This window comes from Panicum hallii, chromosome 3, assembly GCF_002211085.1.
Source record: "Panicum hallii strain FIL2 chromosome 3, PHallii_v3.1, whole genome shotgun sequence".
Classification (NCBI taxonomy): Eukaryota; Viridiplantae; Streptophyta; class Magnoliopsida; order Poales; family Poaceae; genus Panicum; species Panicum hallii.
In genome coordinates, this window is record NC_038044.1 from 3,971,571 (window position 1) to 3,986,316 (window position 14,746).

General features: G+C 46.2%; 2 protein-coding genes across 2 annotated transcripts; both read right to left on the minus strand.

Annotated features, from left to right (window-relative positions):
• Positions 1-1,755: 1,755 nt before the first annotated feature.
• Positions 1,756-2,827, minus strand: LOC112887010 (protein TWIN SISTER of FT-like). Its single transcript, XM_025953082.1, has 3 exons — positions 2,565-2,827; positions 2,381-2,421; positions 1,756-2,210 (listed from the first exon to the last, which is right to left on the minus strand). Exons 1-3 carry the CDS (start codon positions 2,825-2,827, stop codon positions 1,984-1,986), a joined length of 531 nt encoding a protein of 176 aa, XP_025808867.1. The 3' UTR covers positions 1,756-1,983.
• A 5,203-nt stretch (positions 2,828-8,030) lies between these two features.
• Positions 8,031-9,237, minus strand: LOC112887222 (protein TsetseEP-like). Its single transcript, XM_025953350.1, has one exon. It carries the CDS (start codon positions 9,126-9,128, stop codon positions 8,250-8,252), a length of 879 nt encoding a protein of 292 aa, XP_025809135.1. The 5' UTR covers positions 9,129-9,237; the 3' UTR covers positions 8,031-8,249.
• Between the last annotated feature and the right edge of the window lie 5,509 nt (positions 9,238-14,746).

Genomic DNA, 14,746 nt, shown 5'->3' on the forward strand with positions numbered 1-14,746 from the left:
AGAGACCGGCGGCCGGCGGGGGGAAGAAATGTCGGGGAATGTGCTCCGGTGTCCTTGGGTGGCGAAGGAGTAGTCAAGAAGCGTCCTGGCAGGGTGAAGAGGCTCGGAGCGGGGTCAATTGGAGTTGGGGGAGACCGGAAAGGAAGGTCCCACGGTGAGGCCGAGGCGATGGTGGCGGCGCTTCGTCGGTAACAAGGCTCCGACCGAAATTGGAGAGCACCAAGGGGTCCGTGGGCACCAGTAGGGAACGGGGAAGCTCGCACGGGGGTCGATGGGGGCGAGGGGTGCCTGGTGGCGGCTGCCCACGGCAATGCCGAGCGCGGCCGGAGTTGAAGGGGAGGGGCGGCTGTGGGGTTTGGGTCGGGCACTCGAGAATTGACAAAGAAATCAGAGGAACGGGATGTGGGGATTCATGCGGTGTTTTTGCGTGCGAGAGATAGAAGTCCGGGGCTTGCTTGTGGACTCTCCACGGCGGTGGTGAGGTGGCGGCCGACGGGTGTTCGGGGAAACCGTGGCGCGCGGGGCAGGACAGCGAGGAGGGGCTATGGCGGCGGGCAAGGCTAGGGTGACGCGTGGGGAGGAGGGGAGCACGAGATGAACGGCGGCGATGATGGCAGAGCGGCGGCCACGGGGAAGCTCTGCGCCGGCGGCAGAATAGGGGAGCAGAGGTGCAGAAGGGGCGCAGAGGAAGAAGAAGAGAGGGAAAAGGTCCGGAGGACTGATTTAAAATTTTCAGAAAGTTCAAGGGCCTCTCGGTGAACTAAAAAATTCCCACTGATATAGAGATCAAATGAAGGAAAGCCCAAAATGAAAGTTGTAGAGTTTTTCAAGCTCTACAATTTAGCTTTAGGGCTCAAATTCAAAAACTCAAAGTTTGCAGCATTACATGCTGAATTTTGAACAAGGTAGAATTTTGAATTACCCTTGTCCTTGGCAAAGGGGATTTGATCAAATTTTTGATATATTTGCAAATGTTTATGGAATGTCATGATGACCAGTACTTTTACATGTTAGCCCTCAAGTAAACATGAAAGTCACTTCACACATCAACTATTTTGCATAAAAGACCCTAGGACTTATGTTGTATTTACACTTAGGTCCCTATTTTTACTCGAAAGGCTTATTTTCCTGAGAATTTAATCTACCTTTTACATTTCCTCCCTTATGATAACATAATCTTAACACCTAGCATTATATTTCCTCTAGGTTTTAATACTATCTTCCACTTCATCCTATTTACATTCAAGGACCTATATTTTATAGAAATTACAGATATACCCCTAGCCTTTTGTACTATCCACATAAAACATAGCAAGCATGCCAATTTCACACTAGAGTCTAGTGTCTATATCTCTTATTACCTGAATGTCACAGCCTTCCCCCCTAAAAAGAATCTCGTCCCGAGATTCGGAAGCAGAATAGAATCAGACGATCAGATTTGGGGAATTTGTTGGAAGGAAAGTTGGGAAATTCCGTTGAAGATAGGATTCTGTTTCCCACGTTGCTTCTTCTTTGGTGTGATGATCCCATAAGATCTTGTATATTTTGATCTTCCTCTTTCTGGTGACCCTTTCCTTGGTATCCAAGATAGGATATATTTATATTTATATATATATATATATATATATATAAAACTTTAGTCAGAGAGTGCAAAAGTGTCACGAACACACTCCTGCTTCCTTGATGCACAAATATTTTGAAACCAAGCAGATCGATGTCTTCAATGATAGCAGAAAAATGTTATCAATTGGGTACATAGATTAGAGTACTTACTACCTGCAGCTTCATCAATCATGCACATCGCAGATGGCCAGATTATATTCTAGACATCTGGGGCATATGTAGGAGCCTATACACTCCATGCATTATTGTACGTGTCCCATAATTTTTTGCCTTCACTAGCTATAATATAACACGAGTACCACCGTGCGTTGCATGGTAAGTGCTCTCTTAATTTGACCATCACCATCACCAGTTGGATCATCACCGGTACCTCCGGCCACCGCAGCCGCCCTCCCTCTGGCAGTTGAAGTAGGCGCCGGCGACCGGGGCGCCGAGGCTGTAGCAGGCGGCGAAGTCCCTGGTGTTGAAGTTGGCGCGCCACCCCGGCGCGTCGATCGCCTGCCGCACCACCTGCCGGAACACGATGAACACGAACCGGTGGATCCCCGCCGTCGGCCGCGGGCTCTCGTACGCCACCACCTCGTGTCCTGGCCGCCCGATGATATGATATGATGCACAACAACGGTTAATCTTAATGGCCTTGTCAATCAACCTCGATCGATCGAGCGTTATGAATTTATTTTTTGAGTGAATTTGTTCGTGCATAAAATTCAAAACAATTCACTTCAATTCCGTACAGGAGAGTTCACGTACATACCACGATCGGCTCCAGCTCCTTCTGGTATGTCAGTCACCAACCTATAGATAGATGCAAGAAGACACAAAACAAACCAAGCATCAGCAGCTACATACCATGGCTACCTGAGAATTGAAAAGGGTCGAATGCTGCATGCAAAAAAAAAATGTATCGAGCTACTAGTAGAGCTTAGCACTGGATATACCAATGGAGGTACTCCCTTTTGGAGGGGTTGCTTGGGCTAGGCGAGTCAGGGTCCACCATCACGAGCGTGTAGAGTGCCCTGCCGTCGCGGCCTCCGGTGATGTGCACCGCCGGCTCGCTCGCCACCTGCGACGGCCTCAGCTCCGAACCGCAGGTCATCTCGCGCCCGCCGTACAGCACCCGGAGCAGCGCCGTCGCCGGGAAGTAGTCGACGATGTCGCCGACGACGCTCCCGACCACGAGCGGATCCCTCGACGCGCTCATCGCCGGCGGCCTGCTGGTAGGTCACTCGTTGCAGGGAAGGCCGCCAATGCAAGACACTACAGAGCTTGCTGCTAGCTAGTGAGCTAGCTAGCTGATCGATGAAATGAGGCTTGCTTAGCTTGGTGTGGCGTGGTATGGGGAGTACACGACTATTGCCTATTTATAGGCATCTGATGATCGAGTTCTAGCTGAAATGGGATGCCCGGCCGTATGCTTGCACAGTGCGAATAAAAGAGATATGCATGCTGATATTCCTCAGTCATCTAACAATGCAAGAATTTGGAAGATCCTGAACTAGATGAGACCATGATGAAATTAAGAATACGTGGTGCATCGCCTCACGCTATGCAAAGAATATATTTCTTAATTACTGCTCCTGTGTATCCCAGATCGTGGATTTCCGACCGGACGGCCTTCCTGTCGCCACAGCATCGGAACATAGAGTGGATGATACGATTCCTAATCCTTAATTGATGGGTCCTTATTGGAATCTACTTTTTTTTTTGGTAAAGATCCATCTCAATCCATTAGGACTGGATAGATATATAGGTTCATGTAGTGGGTGGACAGGCCATTTTGGAGTTAACTAACATCTATTTACCGATCGATGAACAAGATCTTGATGCTACGCCATTTATTCTCTAGAAGATCTGGACGGGATGAACGGATGCAATGGCCAATGAATGGTTGGGAGGGAGAAAATTAAAGAAATTGCTGTTGCTTCATTCATGTTCCGGCATACGTATACGAGTTTCTTAATTTTGCTCCCTAGCGATGGGTAGTGGTACGGTATTGGATTCTGCACATGAGTGGTTGTGGAGAAAACGGCATACATACACAGCGTATGTGAGTTTGTTCACACGCACTTTTTTGTGAGCTACAATGACGCATGCGTGTTGCGTCGTCGATCCGTTTATGTACATTCCTCATTGTCAAATATATTTGTCCAAGCCTATTATTATTCATATAAGCTATAATCTAAAGACTTATTTGCTTTGTACGAACTTTACTGTACAATGGCAAACATGACATTGAAATGTATCAAACATTTGTTGTCAAACTGTTCTACTATGTATGTAGAGTAAATATATGCATAAAAAATGTCACGGTGAGTTTATGATATGCGCTGTGTTATTTTTACACCATCCATTCGTTTTTATCCTGACGCTTCAGGATCCATGCTTATGTACCAAACTATCAACATCAATGAGATTAAAATCATCAATGTCAGGCACATATATATATAGCAGGCATTTCAGCATGTTCTTGTTCTTGGATGGATTTTCTCATCACTGACAGAAAAATAATGATGACTAACATATGCACACACTTAAGTTAATAAGATAACATTAAGTGAACTCGTGTTTTAAAGATTTAGAGTTAATTCACATTCTTCTTTCCAGAGACAAAGCGCAATTAACGCACTACAAAGATTGAAAAAATATTGAGATGTGTGAACGCAGAAGTTTTAGCCACCACATGCATGCAACTGCTGGGATGCAACCGCTGGGATAGATACAAACTTTAGAGCAAAGTTGATTGCCCTTGGAATTAAGACACGTGCGTGCCTTTGTGCCTTCCAGAAGCCAGATCGATGATGTGGAGAATCTGTGCCTCATCGCAGGATTTTTGTTGATGGAATTAGCTAGATTAACGCAGATTTCCAAAGGCAACAATGCCACTTGTAACAAGGGATGATAAATGCCATTAGAGGCGGCAGACATTACAAAATTACTTGGTAAAATTTTAGTTTGACATTTCAAAAACTTATTCGATAGAACGACCTATCATTGAGGAGGCTGCTGTTAAGCTATTTTTATATATGGAGGGCAGGGCGTCATCATTGCCTTTCCTAATTAGTCGCCGAAGCCAATTATTGAACACAGCATCAAATCTTCTCTTTTGAAGTAGACTACATAATATTGTATAGCAAAGTACATGCATGCATATTTTCTTTGCAGTTAAGTGCGCATCACCTGCGTAAAAGAATATGCCGGGCCACATTAATTTTAGGATAAGAGTATATATGAGCGGACTCCTCAGACGTACAATTAACTAAGAATATATTGAGCTGTCGGCATGGGATTAGAATGGTGCATCCAATGAACCTTCGACATGCAAGGGAAAATATTAAGAGCGTTGTTAGATACCTGTATCCATGACGTCTAATTAAAGCTAGCAGAGCATTTTGCATATATTCCCGGGACATCTATACATTACTTAAATCGCATGGCATCCTCCGTCGGATTGATGCCTTGACCATTCAGTAATACACACAGATATGCATCCCAAATTCCAGAGTTTGATTTCTCGTAAGGAAATTAAAGGTTTGTTTTTCAACTATTCGGAGGATCCATGCATATATGTTAATTAAAAAGAGATACCAAATTTTTGTTGTGAGTTTTTCAGTTCTACGGCCCCGAATAGTATTTACGCAGCAGATCAAGGTAGTATGTCCGTCTATATATGAATAGCTTTTAAATTTGCTTTGATAAATTAGACCTAATGTGCTGAAGAAATTCTCAGCTAGAGTGCGAGTCTAACTTGCAACAGTGAGCAACATGCATGGCTCTTAATAATTCGAAAATATAGTTTAAAGTGACTGCGAATATTACATACATTATTTCCATGTTAGTAACCAGATCTAGAGAAAGAGACAGGGATATGGCCGGGCTGGAAGAGAGGAAAGTACATACCCATCAGCATGGGAAATTATATTGAAACAAAAAAAAATATCATGAGCTAAGTAACCAAACATTATTTAGTTACTGGAACATGTTGGGTTGAGTACTTGACTTTTGCCAAGTGCTGATTAATTGTAACTTTCTGATCATCTTCCTTAATTACTTTTCCAATAACCACTGATGGATGATGAGAAAAGCATTGACGTTGCTGTCAAACTAAAGTAGATCAGATACTTTGAGCTGCTCTGGATTGAGCGTTACGGTTGATAGAAAGAGAATGCATCAGCAGTGGAGAATGAAAAAAAAAAACGCATGACTTGTATATTGAATATAATCTGGGCAACTCTATCTATACTTTTTGTCTCTGTCGGAGCCAATGCAATTAACCACGTGCACCGTCAAATTAGCTTAACCACCTTTCAGCATACTAATAAGGAGATGATTCATTGAATATAATCTGGACAACCTGCTGCACAAGATTCAGTGCGGTTTATTCTGTTCTCCCTGGGAAAAGTTACTTTTCAAATCTACCCGGCCTACTCCTAGATATATTTTGGCCTGCCGGAGTCAATTAACCACGTGCACCGTCAAATCAACCTAGCCACTCCTCAAGATTATTTGGGGACGAACGCCATGCATCCTTTGGTGCTGTTTAGAATAGATTAACATTCTAAATAACAGCTGGAGGCATGATGGTTAAAATAATTAATGGTAACTGTTGTCTTCAGCAGAAAGCATCAAGATCATGTACATGAACCAAGAAAAAAGCAATTTTTTTTTGTTGGGTCTAGATCCCTTTCACTCTCATTGATGAGAAATGGATGGCTGCGTTTGCCTTTCCATGTGCGGAGTATATGGCGGCTCTCATGTCTCAACATCTCTTAACTTGTGAGTATGGCCTAAAAAAAAGAAGATACGGAATAGTAGTATATACATGAACTTGGAACGCGTAGCAAGTATAAGACTCGGATCCCAGCCCAGTGGAAAGGGACCTAATGGGCCTGTTAATAGTGTGCGTCTGGGCTAAGTGGGCCGAAGGCCTAGCTCGCTCCAAGTTTGTGAAAGGCCCCTCGGATCGATGATTTTAAGGCCCGAAAAGGTAATAGCCCGATACCACCGTAGCGCCGCCAATCCTATACATATCTTTTTCTTCCACATCTTGTACTGTTCGTGATTCGTGCTGACGTGATCTACGGTACGCGGCCTCCCTCTGCACAGCAGGTGCGCTGCTTCGAGGACAACCTGTGAACATAGTTATGTTGTCCTCTCCACGACATTCACGCAAACCAACCGAGAAGGGACAGGTGGCGGATTAGAACTGGATAGCAGGTGTACATAGTTATGTTGATTGAATGTGAAACTTCAAACACCTTTTCTTTTTCTTAATTCTTACATCCGTTTTTGAAACCGTTTGATGCATAGTGACGCTCATAATAAACTCAGAGAAATGAGATCCAGTATGTATATTTTTGTTTGTTTTTCAAAATCAATGATATCAAAGCATTTTAAAATTTTTGATTTATTCTTCGTGAAACGTTGAGCCAAGTGTTTCACAATGTTGAGACGTGTAAAAACTAATCAACTTTTTGAATGCATCATTTCAACCTTTTTAATCTAAAAGTTCAACATTCCGAGTTTACAATTTCAACATTTAAATATAAAGATGTTGAACATGTGTTAAAAAATAGTTGAACCCTAGGGGAACAGTCATATCAGGTCATGGGAAATAAAATTTATATATAATTGTAATATATTAAGTAATTAGTATAGAGGATAATCTAATTGCTGAAGGAGGGATAGTTTCAAGTCAAAATATAACATAATTTTCCAAGGAACTTTTTAACTTCGTCATACGAACAAACGTAATATACAGATACCATGAACCCTAGGGGAACCGTCATATCAGGTCATGGGAATAGCAAAATTAGAATACTGGTAAGAAGATCATTCAAACCAAAACAAAGAGGCTCCAGAGAGATTACCACAACTTACTTTTCACTAGTAGCTAAAAGAAGAAGATGTATCTATACGATGAACGATCTATGTCCATGATGTAATTACCTGTCGCATTCGCATTAGTTGAGAAGCTGAAGGATCAGGGATGGGAGAAAAATGAAATGATCCACCATCATGCATTTATGTCCAACGTTGCCACATCAGCTCGAAGAAAATGAGCGTGTGAGAGAACAGCGGCCGGTGTGGGTCTTGTTTTGACGCTGAAAGATCAAATCGATGGACTGACTGGCTAACATAACTGGCTTTATAAACAGTCGAGAGATGTAAAAGCTAGGGCTGTAATCCGTCCAAGTAGTTCTTCTCGAATGACATCGTCACGTGTTTCTTTCATTTGTTATCACCTTTTTTCTTTCTTTCTTTTTTGGTACCAAAGCAGAATAAAATTTGTGTCCAGTCATGTTCTTTGTACTGCACCTGGGCGTTCTGTCCTTCAGATGCCGTCAAGCATGAAACATGTGACAGACAAAGAGCCGTCAGGCTTGCATGCAAAGATGGCGAGAGAATTACAAGCATGGCACCAAAGATGTGTAGCAACAAGTCGCACGCATGTACAAAGAACAAATTAAGCTGCACTGATGATAATGTACTCAGCTCAATACAATGGAAAGAAAGAATGGGTACATCAAGCAGCAGCAAGCACCAATCTACCGGTCCAGCCGGTTTTATTCAGATGCTACCATACTACTCTGCAACGTCATACGAAATAGCTAGCGGCCACTTCGTCAGTTGTCAGCTGCAGGTGGGAAGTGAGGTGGGTCTGGCTTCGGTTCGGGCTTTGGTTCCGGTTTCGGCTCCGGCTTTGGCTCCGGCTTCGGTTTTGGCTGCGGCATGGGTTTTGGCTGCGGCTTAGGTTCCGGCTTGGGCTCGGGCATGGGCTTTGGCTCAGGCTTGGGCTCGGGCATGGGCTTTGGCTCAGGCTTAGGCTCCGGCTTTGGCTCTGGCTTAGGCTCGGGCATGGGTTTTGGCTCGGGCTTAGGCTCCGGCTTTGGCTTTGGCTCCGGCTTTGGCTTCGGTTCAGGTTTAGGCTCCGGCTTGGGTTCTGGTTTGGGCATGGGCTTAGGGTGAGGCTCACGTTTTGGCTCGGGATGTGGCATTGGCTTTGGTTCCGGCTTTGGTTTGGGTTCAGGTTTAGGCTCTGGATGCGGCATGGGCTCCGGTTTGGGTTCAGGTTTGGGCTCCGGATGTGGCATAGGCTCCGGTTTCGGTTCGGGTTTAGGCTCCGGATGCGGCATGGGCTCCGGTTTCGGTTCGGGTTTAGGCTCCGGATGCGGCATGGGCTCTGGTTTCGGTTCGGGTTTAGGCTCTGGATGCGGCATGGGCTCTGGTTTTGGTTCGGGCTTGGGCTCCGGATGCGGCATGGGCTCTGGTTTCGGTTCGGGTTTAGGCTCCGGTTTAGGTTCAGGCTTGGGTTGTGGCAGAGGCTGGGGCTCCGGCTTCTCGGCAGCAGCACGTCCAGGCTTGCGGGCGAAACGTGCGCCGTGACCCAGCCCGACGCCGGCAGCCGCGGCGGCCTCGTCGAAGGCGGTGGCCGCCGCCACCGCCCCCAACATGAGCACGGCGAGGAGAAGGCAGCAGGAAGAAGAGAGGCGACCCGTCGCCATTGCTGCTGCTGCTCCCGCAAGCTCGCTGCTTGCTCTCTGTTGCTTTCCTCTCTTTGGATCTCAAGGCTAGTGACCGAGTGGTCTCTGCTGTGTCTGTGTGTTGATGAATGGGAAGGTCTGCCGGTGGTCTGGATTTATAGCCGGCGTGAGCCAAGCAGCTCGAGACGCGTGTATGGCTGGCTGCCTAGCTGCTTTATACGCTTGGCCCCGCCGTATCGGCTGGTAGGTAGCAGTAACCAGAGCAAGGGTTGTTTTTCAGCGGGTAGCAGTAGCACGTAATTTTCACTTTTACTTTCTGCATGTTCCAGTTTCAACGGCTGCTCTGGTTATTGCAACTGAAATGTTTAAAAGAAGCTGTTAGTGAAAAGCTGTCAAGGAAAGCTTGGATTGCTGTAAATGCTTGCTAAAACTGAAGAGCGTCGCCCGAAGCAATGGAACAACGTCTGTAACTGAGACAATGATGATTTTCCACTGCTAAATGGCTAAAAGTTTAGTTTGAGTTAAAAGCGAAAAGTGTTTAATTAGCTCCTTTTTCCTGCACGAAAAAGCTAGAACGATTACTGTGGGTTTTGCAACTGAAATGTTTAACCGAAGGTACTAGTAAAAGGCTGCCAAGGAAAGCTTGGATTGCTGTAAATGCTTGCTAGAACTGAAGAACGTCTCGCGAAGCAGTGGAACAACGTCTGTAACTGAGACAATGATGATTGAGCGAAATGTTTAGTATGAATTAAAAGCGAAGTGTTTAGCTCTTCTTTCCTGGACAAAAGCTAGAACAGTTTCTGTGGGTTTAGCAACTGAAATTCATAGCAATTAGTAAAATGCTGCTAATGAAGCTTAGCTTGAGTGGCTGTAAATACTTGCTAGAACTGAAGAATGGTGGTCCCCAGAAGCTTTGTTTGGTAGGAGCAGATCGACACCATGGTTTTCTCGAGTCTTCAGAAAACCGATCACGATCGCGAGCAAAGGGCTGTTATTTTTCAGCGGGTGGTAGTAGGACGTAACTTTCACTTTTGCTGTCTGCGCGTGCCAGTTTCAAAGGGTTTCTGCTTCCAGCACATGCTATGCTGCCATGTCATGGTAGTCACCACAAATCACACCCGACCGACCGCTACGTGTAACCTTTTGGTACAGTATCCAGCTTGCGTCTGACGACGTCCTGCGCTGCCTCTGATGACCAGCTAAAGATTGATCATGGCCTTCCTCGATTAACTGCGTACATACATGTTTTTCTCTTCGTTTTGACAAAAGGAAGCTAAGATATTTCGTGTTGATGACCAAGAAGCCAATGTTTCCTGTTGAAAGTTGCACGTGAATGGAAGCTCAGGATTCCCTAAGGAAGAGGGCACTGTGACAAGATGCATGGTCGTTGCAGCAGGTCAGATTGTTGTTGCTGTGTTTGTGTCTATGAAAGAGTGGCGAGGCTGTGGAAGGTGAGGGTGAGACTTTGATTTTCTTCGTGAGCAAAACAGACAGTGTCCACACCGGTTATTGGCAGGGGGTAGTAAAACTTCCTTTGGCAGGAAACCTCTGCAAGACTTTCTAGACTCTTGTTTCAACAGTTGACAATATGGCTGTGGCGCTGCCTGCCACTGCTAGCTCCAGGATCAGCGATGTGTGGCTGTGCATCCACAGTCGTGGAAAGACAGGGTGGTGGCGACCCGACCATGTTGCCGCGTCGTGCTCGGCGTACGGATCGGCGGATTGGATTCATCATCGTCCCTTGCCTGTTCCGATCGACGGAGATGTCCTTTTCTCCTTGGGTCTTTCCCTCATCCGCCGACCCGATCGACAACGTCGACAACGACCTTCCAACCACTGGCCTGTCGCGAGCACTACACAGCTTCAGCTCTATCGTCTCGTCCCCTTCCCTTCTCTTCGTTCACGAGCCTTGTCCGCTCCTGTGGTTAGTTGTTCCTAGCTCCGTTAGTTTCACAAATAATGGACGCAAGCAAAACGCAAAAAGGAAAAAGAAAGAAAGCTTCTTTAGTGCACTCAATTGACTGTAATGGTGTTATCTTTCTACCGAGTAGCAGGAGACATGAAAAGGAGGACGAGGAGCATGGGGGAGGGAAAATGCATGGAAGCAGATGCAGGCAGGGCCATCTGTCATGGAAGTGTGCTGGTGTCACTGGTAGCTCTCAGAAAACTCTAGGGCAAATTTACGTGGATAGATTCTGTCAGTCTTGTTCTCCACTGTTGCATACATAGTAACAACGAGTTCATCTCCTCGAAACAAATCCGCTTATTATTATCTTAAATGACATAGCAGTGCTCCTGCAAATCTTTTAAAAAAATTATTAGACGTACGTACGTATACATGATGGAAGGTTTGGCCCTCTTTTGCCATAGACTACTGACCTCATCCCAAACAATAGGAGTTAGATCATATGTCGTTGGTTTCTCTCAAAAAGGCCGTGTGTGGGCCCCTTTAATTAGGCCCACCTGTCCTCCTTTCCATTTCTTCCTTCTGGCCACCACATGATGTGTCACAGGCACGCCACTTTAGCCAAGAAAGAGAGATCGATCGATGTACAGATCCTTTGCCTTGATCCAAGGAATCAAGAAGGCAGCCGTGCCGTGATGAACATTTCGTATCAATGGCCCGGGGTTAGCTGGTCTCGATCCATCGCCACGTGTCTCAATTAAGCTTTAATGGCAATGCGCGTGCAGTTTAGTCAAGGGTAGTTTCTTTCGTGCCCCAACTAATCAAACTTTTGATGATTCCATTTTTCTTCCTTTTAATTATTTGCTTTGACAACAAGCTAGGGATTGTGTCGATGATCGACCGAGTAATTGACCATGGTCAGTTATTATTACCTGGCCAGCGAGCAAGGTCTTCCTCCATTTATTAGGACGTATGTAGTTGGTTATTCTAAACTTCAATTGCATCAGGAGAAAAAAATTTTGAGCAAAAGTTGACCACAGACACCCCACTACTACTTGATATTTATCAAACTCAATGTTTGATAAATAATTGACACGTTTGATCAATTTATCTGAATTTTCTAGATATTTGTTGGCCGTTTTGCCATTCCTAAGCCTGAGTTTAACGTCATTTGTTGGCGTACGTGAGGATCAAACTCAACTACCGGACCCTCCAACTCTGGAGGAAAGGAATGGACAATCTTAACTAGTGTGCATCGCTATAAAATACATTCGTAGCGACGTCTCCATTTTTTTCACAGGGCAAGTCAAAATATAACCTATTGCTACAAATACAACGGATTTATTATAGCAACCGACCCGGCCCTGAAAATGCTATTTGCAGTGGCGGATCACCCCCTCACCCACCCCTAAAAATAGACCTATTTTCAGAGGTGGGTGAGGGGGTGACCCGCCCCTGCAAAGGGCATTTGCAGGGGCGGGTCACCCCCTCACCTGCCCCTACAAATAATTTTTAAATTTATTCCAAAAATTATTTAATTCAAAAAAATATAAAAACACATCAAAAAAGTGAAATTTGTACCATAAGCCTATTGTGATCTACAAAACTAAAAAAAAATATTAAAAGCATATTTCAGTGTATATAGTGATTATGAGTGTGGAAACCATAAAGTGAGCCTTGAGTTGTATGAGATAGTAGTGTGGGTGAGTTATACATTATGGTTTCACACTGTTAACCATTATATACGTTGAAATATGGTTTTTATATTTTTTAAGTTCTATATGTCACAATAGGCTAATGGTAAAAATTTCACCTTTTTAATGTGTTTTGCTATATGTTTTCATTTAAACAAAATTTTATAATAATAAAAAATTATTTGTAGGGGCAGGTGGGGGTGGGTGATGCCTGAAAATGGAGGCTAGGACGGTGTCCTATCCAGCAGGTGGTGGCGATCTGCGTGCTGGGCAAAGCTGCGAGGCCATTGGCTGGAGCAAGTCAGGCGAGAATCGTCAGTCCCAGCCCCGCCGTGCCGCCGCTCCATCTCTTCCCCACCTTTCTCTAGTCCTTATCTCTTCTTTCGCCCCCATCTTCTCTCGGCCTCTCTCTCTCTCTCTTCCTTATCTCTGCCGCCTCCTACCCGCTCTGCCGCGCTGCTGTCCCCTGCTGCTTCTCCGCCCGCGCCTGCCTGCCGCGCCGCTATCCCCTGCTGCTTCTCCGCCCGCCCTTGCCTGCCGCGCGCGCCGGCCTGCTTGGGCCCCGTCAGGTTCCGCGCCCTGCGGCACGCCTGCTCCAATGCCCTTGCCTGCCGAGCGCGCCATGGCGCAGGCCGCGCTCGCCGCGGCGCTTCGTGCCGCCGCTGACGAAGTCGCTGCGCTCCGAGCCCACCTTGCCGCCGTCCAGGGATCGCTTCGGGCCCGCCTCACCACCGCGTTGAAGGCGTGGTCTCGGACGCTGCTCCGAGAGGAGGCGGCGGAGAGGGCGCGTGGGAGCAGTGGCGGCGGCACGTGCACTGGCGCGGGGAGCAGTAGCGGCCGCGCGCGGGGCTGCGGTAGCGGCGGGGCGGCCCGGTGTGAGGCGCGGAGGCAGCACGTGCGCCGGCGCGGGGAGCAGTGGCGGCCGGTGTGGAGCCGCGGCAGCGCCGGGAGGCTCGGAGCAGCTATTGCTGGTGACTTTTTGCTTTTTATTCGATCTGTAGGAGTAGGTCGCGGCGTGAGGCCCTCACCCGCCCCTAGAAATAGGTTTTTAGGGGTGGCCGCGTTACCCGTCTCTATTTGTAGCAGCGACAACTGAGATGTATCGCGCGCCCATGTCTAGAAATATATTTTTACCCATCTCTAAAAATCGTTTTCCTAGTAGTGCATGTTATTTATGCACGTGATGGGAAAGCGAAATGAATTCGATCGTCCTAGCCAATGAGATCGACCAGCATATCCAGGGCGAGATGATGATGGTAGCTAGTGGCATTAATACTGTGGGATTGGTTGTGACGGGGAGCATACAGAGCTAGGATGGTGGTGCCGGCACAGGATCGGAGTACAGGGCGTAGGGGCGGGATAGATGAGGAGAGCACATGGAAGGAGGGAGTCATCTATCCATCTGGTGTGTTTTTTTCTTTTAATAATTGAGGCCAGTAAAACTTAACGCTAAAGCTTTGAGAAAAAGTGCCTTTAAACCCTCCGTTTGTAGAACTACTTAGACTCGTTTTGCATAGTTCAAAATGGTTGTTTATAAATGGTTTTGAATTTTGAAATCCAAAGACTAATCGGACATTCAGTCTGATAACTGTGTAGACGTTATCTCAAATCGCAGTTGCTTGTGCAGAACTTATCGTAAATTTAAAAGGCAGTACATTCATGTCGCTGCCTTGTATTGTAGCTGTAGGTTTCAGCGGTGTGCGGCGGCTCTCTGCAGCAGCCGTTGTCGCGGCTAAGTGGATGAGATGGAGGCGACGCGACGAGGCCCGACCGTGTTCACACGTCACACTCGGCAGCGGCGGTTGCGCAGGAGTACGGTACGGCCGCAACAATCCATTCATTATTCCCCGATGGAGATGGATAGCTACCATTTTCTTTTATTCTCTATTTTCCTTTTTCTTATTTCTTATATAGGATGGAGCGATAACTGATGCCAAAGCCAGATTAATGTTTGTAGCTGCTGGTTGATTCCCAGCTCTCGGCAGAAGGAAACCGGTGTTCTCCAATCAAAGTATTTTGATTTGAATCAGTAATATAAA